This window comes from Canis aureus, chromosome 9 (genome assembly GCF_053574225.1).
Source record: "Canis aureus isolate CA01 chromosome 9, VMU_Caureus_v.1.0, whole genome shotgun sequence".
Classification (NCBI taxonomy): Eukaryota; Metazoa; Chordata; class Mammalia; order Carnivora; family Canidae; genus Canis; species Canis aureus.
Window position 1 is genome coordinate 35785557 of NC_135619.1, and position 19896 is coordinate 35805452.

General features: G+C 49.1%; 1 protein-coding gene across 1 annotated transcript; it reads right to left on the reverse strand.

Moving 5' to 3' along the window:
• Positions 1–9167: 9167 nt before the first annotated feature.
• OTX2 (orthodenticle homeobox 2) lies at positions 9168–19264 on the reverse strand. The gene is made up of 5 exons (XM_077908457.1): positions 19175–19264; positions 18960–19026; positions 14199–14414; positions 12991–13142; positions 9168–11143 (listed from the first exon to the last, which is right to left on the reverse strand). Exons 3-5 carry the CDS (start codon positions 14293–14295, stop codon positions 10523–10525), a joined length of 870 nt encoding a protein of 289 aa, XP_077764583.1. The 5' UTR covers positions 14296–14414; positions 18960–19026; positions 19175–19264; the 3' UTR covers positions 9168–10522.
• Positions 19265–19896: the final 632 nt, after the last annotated feature.

A 19896-nucleotide genomic window follows, 5' to 3' on the forward strand; every position in this document is an offset into this window, starting at 1 on the left:
TATCTAAACATATTTTGCTTTGCCTCTTGCTTGACCAGGCAAAAGCTGTGATTCTTTTTATGTTTTTTTTTTTTTTTAACATTATATCAGCCAGATACCGAGCCAAGGCCAGTTTTAAGCAGTAACAAGACTTCACTGTTTATTCCATGCCCTATTTCCCCACAATCGCTTAAGGAATCTTCCATCGTCACAAAATACACCACTTTTATCAACTGGTGACTTTTTATCCTAAGGGGCATCCCTTTACCAATTGTATACAATGCAGCCATCCTAAGATTAGTAATTATAACTTGGGCTTGTTTATTTAGTGTATCATTTTGGGGACAAGATACCAAACAATGGAGTAGGGGTTGCAGATATCAGTTAATTTAAAAAGCTAGGTCAACAAACAAAAGGTCTAGGAATGAAGTTATGGGACAACATCATGGGATGTCTCTGTGACACTGTTTGCTGACCAATTGAAATTCTGCATGTGTCAAGCTGATCTTTGATCCTGTCCAACGGAGCTTATTGCTAAAAATATCTAGAATAATTCGTGTTTACTTTTACCCACAGCAACCCACTTCCAACGCATGGACCTTAAACAACATATTATTAAAATAGCAGTAGTATTTTTGAAACCTCTCAATTTTTTTATCCATCAATCTTTTCCAGAGCCACCTAGCAAAATCAAATAGAATGATTACGACTAGGATATTGGAGTAGCAGAGGCAAAATAATTCCACCAACCAGTAAAGGCACATTTCTATGACTTCAGGCTAGAGCTGAGTACCCTGGGATATGAGGCTAAAACTGTTCCCTCTGCATATTTGAAAAGTGCAAATAGTTAGCAATTGCCTGCAGGTCCCTTAGCCTGGCTTCCCTCTGGGCACCGGCGCACAGCTTTCATTCACCAGTACATCCATTTCCTTTTTTCTCCACTGTTCCCCCTGCTTTCTGCTGCCCCTTTTGGCTCTGAAATGATATCGAATGACTATATGGTGATCTGAGCTGACCTTCCAGATTGCAAAAATAAAGCCATTTTCAAAACAATAAAACCAATTCTAGATAGTACTTTGCCTTTTATTTTTTAATGTGCATTTTCCCTCTACTGTTTGGAAAAAAAAAAAAAATTCACTTCCAGAGGCTTTTTCTAGCCATAGTCACAGAGATGTTGTTTAAAGTTTATTGGGCAGGAAAAACACAGTTACCTTTTCAACCTTTCTAATTTGTATTGGATTCTAAGCTCCCACATCTTGGCCCTCGGGCATTTTCCTTGATAAAGCCCTCCTACCTTCCAGTCCAACAAAGACCAAAGACTTTGGATATGAAATTTTAAAGTAACCACTGGAGAAGAGGCTTCAATTGTATTGGCCCAACTGGCAATCTGTGGAAGGCCACATGAATTGCTCAGAGATAACGCCCTGCCTTTCACCTTGCGGTCACCAGTTTGAGTCAAGCAGAGATTAACGGTGTCCAAGGGTTGTTATCATCTGGTGATGGCTTGGGAGCTGATATGAAATAAATTGCTAGTATCTAGCGTCTACTTGCCTGAGGTCGCTCGGTTCAGGCTATTTTAGGGACCAGATCCAAATCTTAGCTGCAATGGTTACTCTAAACGGAAGCCTCTGCGCAAAGATCAAATGCTAAATAAACCCATAGATTATGCTTCCTCTTGCACTAATGGAAGATATCCTCTCAGACAAGGCTGGAAGTAAACTGGGGAGTTGTGTGTGTGGGGACCGGGGGAATGGGCTAGATCTGGGATTCTGAAGACAGGCCTCTGAGTATTTAATTTAAATTCTACCCTGGATCCCCTACAGGTGACTATACCACCTGCCCTTGAATTCCTTACCTGGATGTTGTGGCCATGTCCTCCTGATTCAGTCAGAATCCCCTCTCCCCTTACCTATTATTTCATCCACCTTTGACAATCATTAAACTTTAAGGAAAATGAAAAACCTTTCAACAGAAAAATTTGAGAACCTAGATATACTAAATTTATATATGTGCATGAAGAGAAAGAGAGAGATCCAATTCACACTAGATGTTCTGAAGTTTTAAATCAGGCCCAGGTAATATTTTGCTGTTATTATAGTTGATTTGTTTTGGCTAAAGAGGCTTTTTGGTCTGAATCATTAAAATATTTGTTTACATTTTCTACTTTGCATTTCACATGTAGATGATATTAAAAATAAGTCTTATTTACTTCATCTGTTATTTTACAATGTGTTCTACATAAACAGCCTCATGGACAATAATTCAAATTATGCCTAACTAGATACGATTTAAAAATAAAAGGAATTTTTTAGATTACTTTGTTAAAAAAAAATCAAGGTCTCAAAAAGTTAGGGGTAGATCTAAATTTCACTGGGCTGCCATCTTGTCCAGCTTTTAGTGAGAACTACAAGTTTTCATCTCCGAGTTCACCATTGGTTCACAACATATGAATCATAAAAACCAATGGCCCTTAATTTCAATTTGATTTTCTACCCAGAAAAATTGAAGTGAACAAAGACCAAAAAAAGTATTCTGTACAATTGAGGAAATTTACTCATTCTCTAAAATCTATCCGTGGACAACCACCCCAAAGAGAAGTTTGAGCCAGAGGTTAAGAATTTCTGAAAAATATATCAGCTCAGGCATCTCTTAATAAAAGTGTGTGCATTATACCCTCCATACCTTTAGCTATATATATATGGAAAAGGTGAAAAAAGGAAAAGGGAAAACACTGCACCCATTTAAAATGGTCAGGAATCAAAATTATTGGTTTAATCAATTCGAGTATTTGTTCTTGAAAAAGGAGAATGTGTGTTTGTACCAAGTTTTTTACTTCTCTCCCATCTCAAGATCAAAGGGCCCTATCTATAATCAGTTTTAAGACTAAATAAAGGCTATGATTTTTGGTAAAGATAGTAATAAACTGAGTTCTTATTAGTCTTCTAAAGCTTCAAAGTGGCCAACTTAGACTAAAATTAAAAATAAAATCAATTTAATCAGTGAGAAGAGCTATGGAAAAATGCATCTCAATTAGAGACTTGAATCAATTTAATATTTATAATATTAATGTGATTGTCCATTCCAAAATTATCTAATTTCATTTTTGGATGTGTGTGTGTAAAATCTGGAAAATATCCACCCCCACCCCCCACCCCCACTCGCCGTGTTAAAAAAATAAATCCCTCCGCCGTGTTAGAAAAATAAATCCCTCCGCATTGCAATAGCAATTAAGAATGAATGGCAGGGGGCAGCCCGGGTGGCTCAGAGGTTTAGCGCGGCCTTCAGCCCAGGGCGTGATCCTGGAGACACAGGATCGAGTCCCACGTCGGGCTCCCTGCATGGAGCCTGCTTCTCCCTCTGCCTGTGTGTGTGTCTCTGCTTCTTTCTCTCTCTCTGTCTCTCTCATAAATAAATAAAATCTAAAAAAAAGAATGAATGAATGGCTGGAAATTTCAAACCAAACATAACTCAAAGGTTACCAAACATGCATGGGTCAGTGGGCAAGGACTAAGGTACACCCTTAGTGTTCATCGTAAAGCACTGCTAACCAGCCGTGGGCACGTGCCCGCACGGGGCACCCGGCCTCCAGCTGGAACCCGAGGGGGCTGGCAGCGGGCGCCCAGGCCCCGAGGGGCGCATCCCCGGGGCTGGCGCCGGCTGTGGCCTCAGAGGCAGAGGCAGTGCTAGGTCTCGGGCTCCAAGGACAGGCCAGCCCCGGCCCGCGCCTCCTGGAAGGAGGAAGCGTGGGCTTCGGAGCCGCCCGCAGGGGGGCAGCGCGGGGCGTGCGGCCCGCGGGCGCCCACGTGGGCCACCGGGTCCGAGCGTTGTCGTGACGCTGGGCCCGCGGCCTCCCCTCCCCCCGCCGCCTCCGAGAGCGGCGCCGCGAGCCCGCTCCTCCATCTCCGGGGGGACCTGGGCGCCGCGGGTTCGAGGCCCGCTGCCGTCGGAGGAACGGCTCAGGGGTCGTGGTCCCGGAGCCCCTGGCGGCTGGCCCGAAGCTGCCTCCCCGCGGCGCTCGGGACTCGCCCTGTTCTCCAGGGGTGGCCGCCGGGGGAACCCTCGGCTGCGCCTGCCGAGCGCGGGGGGCGGGGGCCCCATCTGCCCGGGACCCCGGGACCCCGGGACCCCGCTCCTTCCCCGGCGGCGCGGCCGCTGCCCGGGCGTCCTCGGCGCCGTCGACTGCGACCTGCCGGGCCCGAAGGCTTCCGCGCCGCCGGCGGGAGCGCCCGGGAGCGCCCCGGACCCTGCGGGCCTAGTCGGGGCGGGAAGGCCGCGGCCTCGGGGGCGCTGCGCCGAGGCGGGGAAGCGCGGGAAGGCCGCGCGCAAGGCAGGGCCGGGCCGGGCGCCCCGCACGCATCCCCGGCCGGGCCTCTAGCGACCGCACCACTGCCTTTCAGCAACGCCGTTAAAAGCCGGGAGGAGGGGCAGTGGCCGGCGACCCGCCCCGCCTACGTCTGGGGGTGACCTTGTTGCCTACGGGCACGTTTCCCCTCCCCTTTCCAAAACTCTCTGCGTTTGTTAAATCCGGTTAAATGAAGAACGCAGAAGACTCCCGCTCTGCTGTCGGGAAGAACGCCTCCTCTTAAGAGCATCGCAGCTAAAATGTGGTTCGGCTGTAAGCTGATAATCAAGTAGCTGTGGTCAGACACCCACTCCAGAACATCGCTATTCAGGGACCATGTTGTCACACATGACGTCCATTAGGCCCCAGTAATCCGCCATCAACGCATTTTAGAGCCATTTGAATGTTAAGGAGATTTTTATTAATGGCCCGTGAGCCTAAAATGTGACTATTGTTTCTTGGAACAGATTTTAACAACTAGAGGCTGGGATGAGTGATTTTCAGATTTCAGTGTGGCCTCAGGCCTCTGGAGATTCCAGTTGGGAGATTGGGGGAAGGACCTAAGGGAGAGCCTTCACCCAAAAGCTGACTCTAAGGGGTGCTTTCAGGCCTTTACCTGGGGAATTTAGGGTGAAGGGCAGCAGACCCTGTAGCAGGGTGCAGCAAACTGCTGCTCCTATGACTTTCAAAGGTGGGATTTGCTGGTCTCATCATGGGCAGTTCAAGGGAGTAAAAATCAGCAATGGTATAGCTGCTAGAGACTGGCATCTTATTTATGAAGACACCTTCAGCCTGTAAGTGTTTCCTAGTGATGTCAAGTAGACTAAGAAACCCTTAATCCAAAGGCCCCCTTCTCACTTCCACAGTAGGCAAACTAAGACAAGGATACTAGGAGAGGGTGGCAGAGGATTCTGATTCTTGCACAGCTTTTATTCCTTTGTGGTGCTGAAACAGAAGTCAGTTCAAACTTTAGCCACTCACCATTATATTTGCTGTGGGATTCCCTTTTGGGTTTTTTTGTTGTTGTTGTTGTTTTCCACCCCAAATTCCCTGTTTCCTTCCACTAAGAGTTGAAGGTAAAGAGTGGGGGAGATTAAGGAATAAAAGTGAGTCATAGACCTCATGCTGTTCAACTTTCCCTTTAGGAGAAAAACAAAATTCGAAGTCGACCCTCCCCCCAGTGATAGCCGGGCCTCTCAGGCACCTGCAGTTATCTTTGACCAAATGAGTTGGATTTGGTAGGGCTCCTTTATTTGAATTTGCTTATTGTTTGTTTGCAGTCGGCAGCAGGTTGATTTTTAAATATAAAACACACTGCTTGCTTGCAAGAGAGGAAATCTGACAGATTCCCTTTGGAATGGGGGGGGGGGAGTGTTGCCTTGCTTTTGGGAGCTGCTGCTTAGTAGAAGGCCTTTCAGACGTTTTGCCTGCTTACTTCTCCTCTCCAGCCACTTTTGCATACAGAAGCTTCCTCCATCTCCCGTATTGGGTTCCGTTTCCTTCGAATTGCCTACATCAGAAAAACTGTCCTTTCCAAACAGTGCCTAAACTTTATTTTAATCAGGCTAAAAACAAAAACACGTATGATTTCAAGGCCTCATATTGCTATTAACAGGCAGTAGGAAGAGATGCTCCAAGCAATCCTATACAATGTGTCTCAATACACCAGAGCACTATGGTTTCACATGTAATGTTAATTCTGTCCGAGACAAATCCCATAATCTGTGCAGTTTCAGAGCCTAATACTGAAAGACATCGGGTGGGTTTTGTTTGGGGTTTTGCTCTCTCCATCCCAGGGGCTCCCTGTGTTTCCTATCATGCTAACCCAAGGGCGGAAATGGAGCGGCTGGGGGATCAGGTTCTATCAGGGCGCGCTGGGCTTACAGGGCGTTGCCAGTTTAGGAGCGAAAAACAGGTGTGTTGAGCTGGGCATGCAGATGTGTGACTGTGCTTGGACCCTTTTGTAGTAGGAAAGGGAAAGATCGGTCTTTCCTAAAGATTTGGAAGGAAGACAAGGAGCAGGAGAGGTCGTGGCTGGGCCCGACCCTGCCTGTTTCCATTTGGGTGGTTTTGTACGAAGTCAGCTTCCATTTGTGTAGGATGCGCCCGACTCCTGCCTGGCTCCTTTGTTTTTCTCTTTTGCATGATTAAAACATGTCTCTGTATGCAGTAAACCACCACCTAACGCAGGCACGCCTGGTTTTGGGTTACAGCTTTGTCCCGGGAACATCGCCGAGGTTTTCACCGGGTGTTAGAAGCGGGTTCAAACTTGCGTTGCGCATGTCGGGTCTGGCTGCCTGAATACCCACTTCTGGTTAAGCGGGGGCGGCCACAGGACCGGCGCCCCGGCCTGCAGGTGGCCGGAGCGCGCTGCCCGGCGCTGTCCCGGACGCCGCAGGCGCCGCTTCCCCGTTCCAGACCCGGCCTGCAGCCTGCGGGGCCGTGGAGTGCTGCGCCCGGGTCCGAAAAGAAGACAGGGCCCTCGGTTCAAAGCCGGAATGTAGAGGGGTAGGAGGGAAGGGTCGAGTCGAAGGCACGAGGCGCCCCTCTGAAAGCCTCAGCTCGGAGCCAAGGACACCTTCCGCAGGCCCGCCTTTCCTGGCACCTGCCTGTCCTGGGAGACCTCCGACGGCCCACGGCGGGCCCAGCTGGACTCCGGGCGGCGGGAGCCCCCGCGGTGGCGCAGGCGGCGGCCTCCCCGTCGCCGCCCGGAGGGGCCCAGCGTCTGCGGCGCTTCCTCCCGGGGACGGGGACGGGGACGGGGACGGGGACAGCCGGAGGCCCCTCAGGCCCGTCTTCGCCCCCCTGGCCCCCCTCTCCCGGCTCCTGCTCTCCTCGGGCCTCGCCCCTCGTTCCCTCGGGCGCAGGGTGCTCGCCCCCGGCCGGACCACACACGCTCACTCACCCCCACCCCCGGGAGCCCGACCGCGCGGCTCCAGGAGGCCGCGCTCCCCCGGGGCTGGCGGCGCGCACCGACCCTGCCCCCTGCCCCCTGCCCCCTGCCCCGCGGCCCACGGGCCCCGGGCGGATCCCGGGACGCCTGCAGACCAGGCCGAGCGGCGGGCTGCGGCCCCGCGGAGGTCCCGGGCTCGGACCTGAGCCTCCGGCCGACCAGAGGGAGGGAGCGACTCCAGGGCGAGCGAGTCCTCGGTCCCCCGCCCCGGCTCGCAGGGCACAGGGGCGACCACTCCTCCCGGCCGAGTCCTCGCGGAGCGACGGCCCCGAAGGTCGCCGGGGGCTGGGCGGAGAGCCCGGGGCACAGCTCACAGCCCGGCGCGCGGTTGCCGCAGGCGCGGGCAGGGGCGGCCGCCGGGGCCGGGGGTGCGGACCCCCCCACACACGCCGAAGGGGTGGTGCGGTCAGGGCAGTTGAGGGGAATGACCATTGTCTAAAAAGTTCCGAGAGCCGGAACTTGGTTTGGTTGATGTCTCTGGTCTGCGAAGGCTAGAAACGTTCCCAAAGGCGCACTACGAAGGGCCAGGACTCGTGCGTAGGACACAAGGTGTGAGCAGCAGATCTCGGCGAGGCCGGCTCCCCGCCCCACCCCCACCCGCGTCCCCCGTCTCAGGTGATCCGTAATTGCCCGCACGCCGGGCAGGTCGCTCCCCGACGCCTTCAGACGATGACGTCACTCCAGCCCAAGTGTGCACCCTGCCTGGGCTTAACTTTATCAAACCGGGTCCGGCCTGAGAGCGGCGATCCACCCGGCTGGCTCTAAGGCGGCGCTAGCTCCCGCCTCCCTCTCCCTCCCTCCCTCGCCTGCAGTCAGGGGGAATTCATTTCTACTTGGCCGTCAATTCAAAGGGATTGGACTCCGTGGTCTGTTAAACGAAGTTGTGCAAAGGTGATGGAAAAATTAGTTTCAGAGAGTGCTCAACGCCTCTTCCCAACCTCCCTCATTTTTACAGTAACGGGAGAGAAACCAAACTGCGTTATTTGCTGGGCATGTCAGGTTTGTCCTTAGGATTTTTAGCGTGTGGGGTGGTGGAGGGGATGGGGGGGGGGGGTCTTTTCTGATTCTTCGTGAAGCATTCTGAAAACTAAAAGCAGTGTGAGAAATTATTTTGGATCTGCTTTACTGTTGCAGGAGAAAAGCTGGGAGCACTAGACCCAGACGCTGGAAAATCATAAAGATTCCCGCTCTTGGGCCTCAATTTCCCCTTGGTGTAAACTACAGTAGGGTGAATATGATCAGTCGGTACTGGATAATCTTGCCATCAAGCTTTGCCTCAGTTGTTGGTTGTAAACTATTGCATTTCCTTCAGCAATAAAACAAAAGCAGTTTACTTATTGGGCAAGACTAAGTAGGGATCAAGAGAGCATGCACAGCCAGGGACAGAAAAATTAGCCAGAAAACAAAATGGTTGCAACTGCTAAAGTTCATTTAAAAATTTACAATCAAGAGTCACTTAATTTTGGTCAAACTTAAGAGCATAGAGTTTTAAATGAAATTAAGTATTTCTTTTACCTGAGGAGCACCATGATCATTGGCTCATTTGTCTTTTCTGCTGATTGGTTTACAAAATGCAGGTAGAACGGAGAAGGGACCTATTTTTTTCCCCCTCAGCACTTTCTTTAAACAAAACAAAAACAAAACTGACCAGGATGCCTTATGTTCAACTACTGAAATTATAGGTTTTAAAACTTTTCTGAAACTCTTTTGTTCAGAAATCATTTCTGCTTGAATTGCTTTCAGATTCTGATTACATTCCCTCTCATGTATACCTCAGATTTTTTTGAAAGTTAAAAAACGAAATCCCCTTAATCAAATGAGAGAATAAAAAACAAGGAATTCTTGTCATTCTCATTTTCTCTGAGGCACTTCAGTTCTTCCCTTCTCACTTAAAAAAAAAAAAAATTGATCTACGTTAAAACATATCAATAAAGTGCCTAAGAAATCATTATGGTATGTGGCAGGGAGAGAAAAGCAAGTAGAGCAAGATCCTAATGATTGGTAGGCTATGTTCTATTTCAGAGCAGTCCTGATGGAAGTCACAAAAAAGTTTACATACCACAGTCACTCATTATATCTAGTTCATCCATAAAGCCAAAAAGGCTTTTAAAATAAAGTTTGCTAATTTCCTCCCTGACCTAAATAAAAACATGTTGGGGGAAGGAGAGGCTGAATGTGGGCTTCTCATCCATAAATAGTGGTATAAAATTAAACTGGACCCAATGTTGTGCTAGAACCATTTTAATATAATTATACATATCTGCCAAATCCAGGAAGAAAAGGTTTATGCATATATAACTTTTCCAGTTAACATCTGCAAGCATAAACGACAATGATCTCAGTTTATAAATTCATCAGGGTCAGAGCAATTGACCAATGTCTCTTTACTGCTAGGCTTACCAACAGTAAATTACAGATGAATTAGTGTCCTTTTGTTTCTCTTCTCTCACTCTCCTTGTCCAGAGACATTTTTGTTGTAAAGTTTCAGTGCAGCTCACCTCCAGCCAAAGGTAATCTTTTTAGATAAGTACTCAGTTGCTCTGAATTTGCTTATAATTATAACCTATTTAATCACAGAAGAACCCCTGCAGAGGTGGAGTTCAAGGTTGCATACAATAACAGGAGATCACAGTTTTGAAGTCTAGCACAGATTAAAAACCACAGATGTACCATTTATATAAGACACACACTGATTGTCTCTTAAACTACATATTGACTCCTTATGAACATTATTTTTTAAATAAAGTAGTGCATCTAGGACAATCAGTCGCACAATTCACACAGCCCTGAAAAGTTTTTCAGTGCCAACTACCAGTTGGTCATGAAACGTGAGTGAGCTTGAGACACTGTTCATTCCTAAGATTCAACCACGGATTGGCTAAAACATTGGAACACCTCTGCTTAAGAAGGCTATGTCCTTCCCTCTTTTCCTCACAATTTAGTTTTGTTTATTTTTGGTGGTATTTGGTTGCACATGGCTAGAATGCTTTTGATCACTTTGCAAATCAGGAAAACCAATGATCTAAAACTATGACAGGCTCTTAAGTAGACTGGTTTGTCCATTTCAGGTTGCTGGTTGGTAGGCCCCTCTAAGGCCCTTCATTTTTCCTTCTATGCCTCCCGGAACATTGATCGGAAGATGAGTCTGAGCATCATCCCATCTAACTCTTTTAACCAATGCCTGGCTAAAACTGGAATGTCCAGCCCAGTATATTTAAAAATCACCCACAAAGAGGTTCTACAGATCTTCACAAAACCTGGAATTTCCATGAGGATGTCTGATCTTTATAATCCAAGCAGTCAGCATTGAAGTTAAGCTTCCAGGAGGCAGTTTGGTCCTTATAATCCAAGCAATCAGTGGTTGAGTTAAACCCCAAGCTTGAAGCTCCATATCCCTGGGTGGAAAGAGAAGCTGGGGACTGATTGAGATGGCTGGTGACTGCATTGGTACCCATGGGGCTAAGTGTGGCCCCCGGTCCAGGAAGCTGGTGATGCATTGGGGTCAAATAAGATCCACAGTCCATGCCCCCAAAGTAGGAAGTTGAGCCAGCATATCCTTGACTATAACCTGAAGCCTGAGTATAGGTCATGGGATAGGACCTCTGCATGCAGGAGGAGGAGGTGGACAAGGGATCTGACAGTGGGGAGATGGAAGCTGGGCTCCAGATAGACACAGGAGCACTGCTGCTGGAAATGGCTGGGACTGAGGTGCTAGAGGGGGGAGTGAATTGGCCACTTGTTCCACTCTCTGAACTCACTTCCCGGGCTGGAGATGTCTTCTTTTTGGCAGGTCTCACTTTGTTTTGACCTCCATTCTGTTGTTGCTGCTGCTGTTGGCGGCACTTAGCTCTCCGATTCTTAAACCATACCTTGAAAGGGAAAGAAATTTCTTTAACATGGTATAAATAAGGAAAGAGTGGCTCCCAGATTATAGATGAGCTAAGCAGACAATCTGTCTTGCCACTAAAAACCTACTTTATGGTGCTTTTATATATACCCCTGGGATAGTAAGAAAGTGGGGAGACTCTCTAAAAGCATTTGACTCCTAGCCCAGAATAATAAATCCTGTGGCTAAAAAATTTCCCTCTCATTTTCCTTTCTCATATTTCACATCAAATACAAAATGTGTACATAGACCCAGTGGCATGTGGAACACTCTTACAGTGAAATAGAATATATTTCACTTGGAGGGAAACACAAGAGAAGTGAGGGAAAACAATTCTGTTATTACTAGCGTAAATTCAAAGTGCACAGTCCATCTTTTGGGGAATAACTGCTAGTCACTCTACCTTTTTTCCTCTCCTTGAAAGACTCACAAAAGAAAGCTCCAAGGAGAAGCGATCTTGTTGAAGAAGAAGGTCTGAAAGGCACTATTTGCTGAGAGCTTCTCTACGTTAAGTGGAAGGACTTGTATATAGTATGTTTTGAGCTTGAGGACAGACTTCTCTGCTAGTCTCAAGTCTGACTCTGGAGTCTGGCTGCACGGGTGGTAGTGCCGCTCATCACACAGATTCAGTTTCCTGTACTATGTTCACTGGCTTGTCAATTTAAGCCTCTGCCTGCAACTTTGAAGATTCTCTTTACCAGCCCTGTTCATGTTCTGCAATGAAGGAGCAGTGTTTGGCGTATGGGGGAGGGGGGTGTCAGGGGAAGGAGGCTATCAAAGAAACTACCACCCTTTTTTGAAACTGGTTTCTGAGCAACAAGTCCTTAGTGGTCTTCTTGAATGAGCTCAATATATGGGCATGTTAACTGTGCCACCAAGGCTGAGCATATCACCACCAATCATTCAGAGCCATTTATTTTCTTTCAGTAAAGACTTGAGGTCAAGCCTCACAAAGATGCCAAAACTTGAAAAGTCTTTTGTCTGGTTTTCAAGTTCACACTGATGCGTCCTAGCTGAAGGGGAGTCCCAGGTGTGTGTGTGTGTGTGTGTGTGTTTAGTTGCTAAATGTTCTTTCCAGAGAACTCTGTATGGTGCTTGCATTTCAGAAAAGTTGGGAGTTCACTTTCCCACTCCAGCTTAATTTCTAGTTAAAGAGGGAGGAGGGGTGTCATTGAGGATATTGCATTGATATTTTATCTGCTGAATGGCTCAGAGCTAGCAAATTCTGCTCAATCCCAAATAAGTCAAAGAAAACCCTTTTATTGTGTAATTTCTTTGGCAAGAGCACCAGCTGCTTTTATAGCCTGGCTCTACCAGCCAATTGACATGTGACCTTGAGCAAGTCATTGACTGCATTTCTTTACCTGTAAAAATATTGGGACTATCCAGGAGCTAAGCTTCTTTCACCCCTAAAAGAGATGAAAATGGGGTAGGATTTCCACATGGGGAAAGGGAAGTATTAAAATATTAAGTAACTGTCCTTGAAATCTGCCCAAACTGGGCCTCTGTTGGCTAGGGACCCAAGAGCTCTAGAATTGTGCTTTTTTTTTTTTTTTTAAACTGCAGCTAAATTGCCAGTCCTGCCTTACAACCTAAGCTGAAAGGCTCTTGCTTATACGATGGGGTGGGGGAACAAAATGGAGTACAAGGAATTATCAGGCATATGAAGAGGCCTTAGGAGAAGAGTTTACTAGCCTCTAATGGAGCACTTAGTTTCAAGCCTTCCTTTTGGTCCTAAGACGTGGGATTCTCCTGGGTCCTCAACATACACCGTGCTCAGGGGAGGGGCAGCATGGTCGGGAAGGTTGGTTCTATCTACATCTGCCCTACCTGCACCCTGGACTCAGGCAAGTTGATTTTCAGCGCCACCTCCTCCCGCATGAAGATGTCTGGGTATCGGGTCTTAGCAAATAGAGCTTCCAGCACGTCTAGCTGCGCCCGGGTGAACGTCGTCCTCTCCCGGCGCTGTTTCCGGGGAGTGGCTGCGGGACAAGAAGCCCAGGGCCCTTTAGGGTGGGGGAGCAGTTTCTCAGTCATAGGGGTCTCTGCGGGTGCTCCGACTCCCCCAACCCCCACTCCCAGCACTTCCCTCGTCCTCCCAGCCCTCCAACCCAGAGCCTACCAGGGTTCTCCCCACCCGCCCTTCCCAGCCTCGGCTCCTCCAGCGAACACTGGGGTCGCAAGACACACACTGTCCCTTCCAGGTGAGGCCCCCACTCCACCTGACGTCGGAGATCGCTCCAGCCAGAGCGACCCTTCGGTAGCTAACAAATGAAATAAAAGGAAGCCAAAACCCAAACACCCCTCAAAACCATCCCCTAGACCATAACACAAACAAAAAATCCATTCCCCGAAGTCAAAGGGTCCCAGAGGACCCGCAGTTCGGATTGAGGGGGCGAAATCTCGATCCTACTCGAGATCCTTGTTTTGGGGACTCCAACTGCCTTTGTTCCTACATCTTTAAAATGGGGGCGTATTTAAAACTTCTACAAGGATTTTTTTTTTTTTTTTAAGCAAAACAAAACAAACAGATTTGACCGGAAAGGAAAGCACCCATACGGACGGCAAATCACACCTCTAGGGATTAGAGGCATAGGGCCTGGAGGTCAGAGGGGAAACCCCAGGCGGGGCGAGGAGAATTTAGGAGAGACCCAGCTTCTCCAAGAGGACACTTCCGAGAAACTGGGCTTTGAGATACGGGTGGAGGCTGTAACCTTCCTCCAACACCCCCCCACCACCACCACCACCACCACAGCGCGGCTCCCCCATTCACTCCAATTAAGAATAGAGCTCTGGGCGTTTCTGCAAGTGTGGCGGGATCCACCTCCTCCCTCCGGCCCCTATCCTTCCCTCCGGCCGGTAAACGTCCTGTGGCTCTGGGCTGCTTCTTAGAAGGAAAACCCAGTGGGGACGCTTCGCCTGGAGCCGGAGTAGGGCAGCAAGACCATCAGCCCCAGTGCTCCGGGGGAAAGGGTGTCACATCCCCGCAGGGCGGGAGTGGGGAAAGGCGGGGCAGGAGTGCCGCGAGGCTCACTTACCCGGGTAGCCCACCGAAGGGTGCAGCAAGTCCATGCCCGAAGTGGTCAGACTCAGCCCATTGACTGCGTAAGGCGGTTGCTTAAGATAAGACATCATGCTAAGGTTGTTTGGAGGCGCAAAATCGGCCCAAACTGGGGGGACCCAGCCAGAAGGTCTCGCTTTGCTGGGGGTGGACAGATTCAGGGTCCTTGGTGTGTGGGTTTGGAGCAGTTGAACTATGAACAAAGCAAACAAACAAACAGAGGTGCTGGTTTACTGCTTCGCAGGCGGCAGCTCTTCCACGTTCCACCACTAACTTAAAAAGAGCCTGGGCTATGCAAGGTAGAAGCTTTTAAAAGACTTGCCACCAACCCCCCACCCCCACCCCCAGCTGCTCTGGAACTAGAGGGGATGGAGAGAGACCAGATAAACCTGTCTTCCCCACCCCCACCCTAAAGTTAAAAAAAAAAAAAAAAAAGTACCAGAAGAAAGCAATTACAATCTGCCTTCCCTGAAGAACAAAACCCCACGCCTTCAAATGCACACATTGCATTCCTATCCCTACATTTGCATAGGACTCATTGGCTGGCACTAGCTAATTGTCTCAAACAAAACTTGATTGGGGCCATTTGCAGAGACAAAGAACTCTTTGGCTAAATAAATAATGCTGATAACAAAGCCCATTGGTGAGAAACAAAGAAACAATTCAAGAAATCTACCTCTCCCCAGACTGTTGCCTTTCCAAGGCAAATTTTAATTACCTTAGCTTTTTACCACTTTTAACTGCTGTGAACCTAAAATGTCAGTGCATTTAACATCTAAAATACCAACTTGCTAATCGACAAACTTGAGAAAACTGTTCAACCGCTATTACTCCACATTTGAAGTCATTTCCAGTAATCATTTTCACCTAATTAGTAGTCTGGGTAATTAGATTTTGAGGTAAGTAACAGATTTATTAAGGTTTTGGAGGACCTTGATTATGTGTCTAAAGAACTAAAGCTAAACAAACAAGTATTTAACTTTTAATCGACACCCATCAAATATTTAAACATACTGCAAAAAAAAGTCTTAAAGATTGGCATGAGGTTTGCTAGGAATTCTGAAGTTAGAATCCCACCAATCAGATAATGACAGGCCCCCACATTTGCAAGTAGAAAGCGTCCGCATTTGTAGTGCAAGCCGCTTCCATGTTGATTTTGGTGTTGTGGAGGCTGTAGATCCTGCGGGAGGCAAATTTTCAGACATTTGGGTCCTCAGCAACTAGAGCAGAGTTTCTTGTTAATTCCGGCTGCCTTTTGCACATTTTAGTTTTGAGGAAGGTAGATACACAAACACTCAAAGTTGTGAAACTAATAGAATTTCTCCCTACCTTTCAAGTTTCCTACAATCCTATAAAGAAAAAGAGCTCAGGGAAGCAAAAGAAAGGAAGGAAAAAGAAAAGTTATTTACTGTCTTCAGCTGAGCGTCTCTCACTGCCCCAAGCAAAGGGATCCAAACTGGATGTTAATATGGGCTGACAGTTTTCAAGTCTGGCTTTTATTTGCCTAAAAAATGGCACTTATCCTGCAAGGATCTCTACTTTGCAACTTTGACACTATGAGAGATTGCTTCAAAATGGCGGATACAAGATTAGGAGAAGTTGCCTCTTACTTTGACAAAGGTCCTACTGAGTTTTCAGCATTGGATTTTCATATTTACATTGCTTTAGAAATCAAGACACAAAAGTCCACAAATGGAACCCAGTTACTCTAACTTCTTCCTGCTTTAAATTCATAGCACAAAAAACATGCTTTTCCACCCTCAGATCTGATTTAATGTAATTTTATAAATACCCCTTTTGGGGGAATTTGTACTATCTTATCAGCAAAACTAATGTAGATCCTATAACAAAGACTTGATATTTTCTACTCTCTTTTCAAGACAGTTATTTGGAGGCTGTGAAAATAATATTGCTTTAAAATACAGTCATTTTATTTGTCTAAATAGCCTCTGAGCTGGAGTTCTCTCTTAATACAATCCTACTACATTGGAAAGTTCTGAACTACTGTAGAAAAAACTAAAATCATAGCAGATGTACACATGAGACACACGCAATTGTTTTTACATGTAGAATTCTCACCCAATTAGAAATGTCTGTTACAGAAAGTGGCACATTCCAACATAAAAGGCAGTAGCAGATAGAAAGCACCAGGCAAAGATCCTTCTTGGAGCTCCTGTGCCCTTACCAACGCAAATAACACTAAAATTTAGGAGTAAACAGTTTTTCGCTTTTACTACTGGATTGCATCTTTGAAAGAGAAAGAGACATACCCCCAAACAAAACTAAGTACTCTCAGCAGCCGGCCTAGGTATGCACTCTCCAAAGAAGAGGCCATGGGCCCTTCCATCTAACTTCCAAAGCCCCAAATGGACACCTTTCTCCCTTCCTCTCTAAGCCGAGCCTAGAAGGGGGACAGAAAGACCCTTTCAAAGCTACAAGCTTCCATATGATCGCTCAGGAGGTGGCGGCTGGAGAACTCCTACCTACGGGAGCGGGTGACGGTGGTTCGGCGAGTGCCCGCGGCCGGCGGGCGCCGCAAGTCCGGGCGCGATGCCTCGGTCCGGCGTCCCCGCGCGGCAGCCCCGCAGTCCTGGCGCCCCGGGTCCGGCTCCACTGCCCGCCCCGGCCCGCGCCGCCTTATATCTAACGGTCAATTCGTGCAATCTGTCGCTCTCCCCCCACCTCCCCCGCATCTCCCCCACCCCCCGCCCCGCTTGTTGGTTTTTTTTTTTTTTTTCCTTCCAAGGAGCCCATCTACCAGTTGCTGTGTCCTCGCTCAATAATAATTACCTCGTCCAAGAATTAATTATAATAAATGTTTTCTTGATAAACTAACGAGATAATCCGAGGGGCACACGTCCCTTAATTACAGGCCGCCGTGCTCAGCTCTGCTTCTCGTCCGGGCTGATTAATTTTCTGCATGATGGAAAAGAAACAAAACTACGCGGACTGGCGACTGGCCTGTGGCTCGGGAGAGAGCGCAAGGCAGGAGAGAAGAAAGAGGAGAGATGCGGGCACCGCGGAGGCGGCCGGCGCGGGCCTCCCTCTCGGGCGAACTCGAGGGAAAGTTTCTGGCCTCGGGGAATCGAACAGGGCTGCCACCCGCGAGGGAGGGAGGAAGAAACGTGCCAAAAGGGTTGGCCTTGACTATTAATTATGGTGAGGAGAAAGCCCCAGTGTTAGCTCGGAGAGGAGAGGTCTGGGTGTCTACCTTCCTTTGGGGGGAGGAGTTTGCTCTCCAACTCGCCTCCTGTGCTAATAACTTTTGGTGCCTGGAAAAAGTCCCGAAGTGAGCGGGAGCGAGAAATCCGGACCCGCAGCTCTAGGACCGAGGTGGGGTGGGGTGGGGTGGGGGGTGTTCAAGGATCCGACTTGCCCCGTGCCCTCCCCAAGTCCCCCAGCACTCCAGGGCCAACGCAGCTCGGCCTTCTGTCCCCACAGCCCACCACTGTCTGCACCGGAGGAAAAAGCCAGCTCGGTGGGAGTTCTGACCGGGGACTTCGATTTCAGAAAGATGCGTTCCGAAGTCGGACCGTGATTCCAAGAGGCCCCTGAACGCATCAGCGGGAAGACCTCTTTGCAGCTGGCGGCGGAACACGTCGCCGAGGCTGGCTGCTGGTGGAGACCTGATGGTTCTCCCTGGGTGGACCGAGAACGGAGGGCTGGGCCTCGGGGTGCACCCCCTCGACCCCCGCCCGGCCCCACGGCAGCCGGCTGTCCCCGAGCCTGGGAGGGGAGCGCGCGAGCGCGCACGCAGGCCCCGGCGCTGCCCCCAGGCCAGAGGGCGGAGGGGCCGCCTGCCCCAAGGTGAGGCTTCCTGTCCCCCGGCCCGCCGCGGCCTCGGGCACAGCAGGGGCCACTCCCCAACACTTCGGCCAGCCCCGGATGCCCGCGGACGGCTGCCCCGCGCGGGCCGGTAACCATCCCGGGCAAACAGCTCTCGCCCGGCCTGGTGACCCGGGGCTGGGACCACGACAGCCGGCGGTGGGGGAGTTCCCGCACTCCCAGGTTATTCTGGGAGGAGACAAGTGGTGATCAAAAAGGAAAAGGAGGACGGAGGGCGAATCGCAGGGAGCTGCTCTGGGCTCCGGGAGAGGGCCCCGGAAAGAGCGGCGAGCCTCCTCGGTTATCCGCTCGGGTTTCCCCTCCCGTTCAGTAGGGGCAGGCGAGGGCTCGAGCTGCGACCGTCCTCACCCGGCAATCGGAGAGCGAGTCGGGCTACGGGCACGCGGGCCCTAGAAGACGCCTGTCTTATCACCACCACCACCACCATCATCATTACCCATCCATCTAGCTACATCTGCATCGTTTTGTCTGACTCTGAAAATGTCCTTGAGATCGGTACAAATGACCCAGCCACATCTGAGAGCCAAAACGCAAAATTAGCAGGGAGAAGCCCAGAATGGGCGTTGACATAAAACAAAACCACAAACAAAACCCGTCCAGAACACCCCACATTAGCCTCGCAGGGTTTCCACGACGTTTGGCGGAAGCGGCGACCCCAGGAGCGCGCTGCCTCCCCTCCTCTCACTCCCGCCCTCACCTCCAGATCACACATTTTTCGCAATGATCGTTACTACACCTAAAAACATTTACGAGGGAGAAAAATACAACATGCTTCAGAAGAACTCCACGTTCCCAGAAGTGTGCTTTAGTCGGTCTATTGGAGGTAGTGGGGCGATGGTAGTCAGAGGAACACATGGGTGTAGACAGGCAGACAAGACAGACGGACACTTACCTTACGGCCGCATGGGAAGTTAGAAAAAAATTTAATTATCCTTCAAAATTCCAAATAGCCCGCTATCCTAAAAGAAATCAAGAGTATTGAGTTAGAAATCTTGCAGTCTTCAACCCTCCATGAAAAGTCAAACAACGAAAAAAAAATTTAAAGAATAGAAAATGAGGAAAGTAGCTCGAGTTCGAAACACGCGTGGGCCCCTCTGGGATACATACAAAGTAGACGTGATGAGGGCTGCTCTAGCGATTTTTATTTTTAATAACAGTGGAGGCTGAGTTGGAGCTGAGGTCGGTTCCGCTCTCAGGGAGATTTGCTGAGAAAGCGCCTCTCTGGCAACTTTTTGACGCAAACTCTCCAACCAATGGCAGGGAGAGAATGATTGACACATCTAAGCCAGAGGGAAAATAATAAAAACACACAACAGGGGGAGGAAAACAGGCCGCTGCTGCACGGGGGGACGAGCGGGCAACAAATCCAGGCCTCCGACATTACCAGAATGTTCTTGAAAGACACTGGGCTCCGCTTAAAATATACATTATGGGCCGGAGCATGTGAACTAATTGTATAATTAAAATGATGGACAGGGAGGCCTCCCTTACCTTTCTTCTCCTTTTCTTCTTTTCCTTCCTTTCCTTTCTCCCCCCCCCACTCCCTTTTTGTTTTATTTTGATTTTCGGGAAGGGGAAAAAGGAAACCCATACAATAAGATGGAAAGATAAAAATGTTTAGGTAAATGCTGGAGAAGAGCGAGGGTGGAGCAGTAGCTGGGTTATCGCCTGCAACGCCGGCGGTGAGCGTGTGGGTCAGACGCAGAGAGCAAGTCGGGCTGAAGCCTAAAACGGCCACGACGCCGGTTTAACCAGGGTCAGAGCACGCTGAGGGCCAGAAAGGGGGAAAGAAGGCGGCCTGGGAGCGAGCGTTGGGCGTGTAGGCAAGG

Coding starts and splice junctions, on each gene's coding strand:
- OTX2 (XM_077908457.1), bottom strand. CDS start 14,295: ATGATGTCTTATCTTAAGCAACCGCCTTACGCAGTCAATGGGCTGAGT. Junction 13,143..14,198: donor CCCTTCGGTGGGCTACCCGG/GTAAGTGAGCCT, acceptor CTTGTCCCGCAG/CCACTCCCCGGAAACAGCGC. Junction 11,144..12,990: donor TGCCTGAGTCCAGGGTGCAG/GTAGGGCAGATG, acceptor TTCCCTTTCAAG/GTATGGTTTAAGAATCGGAG.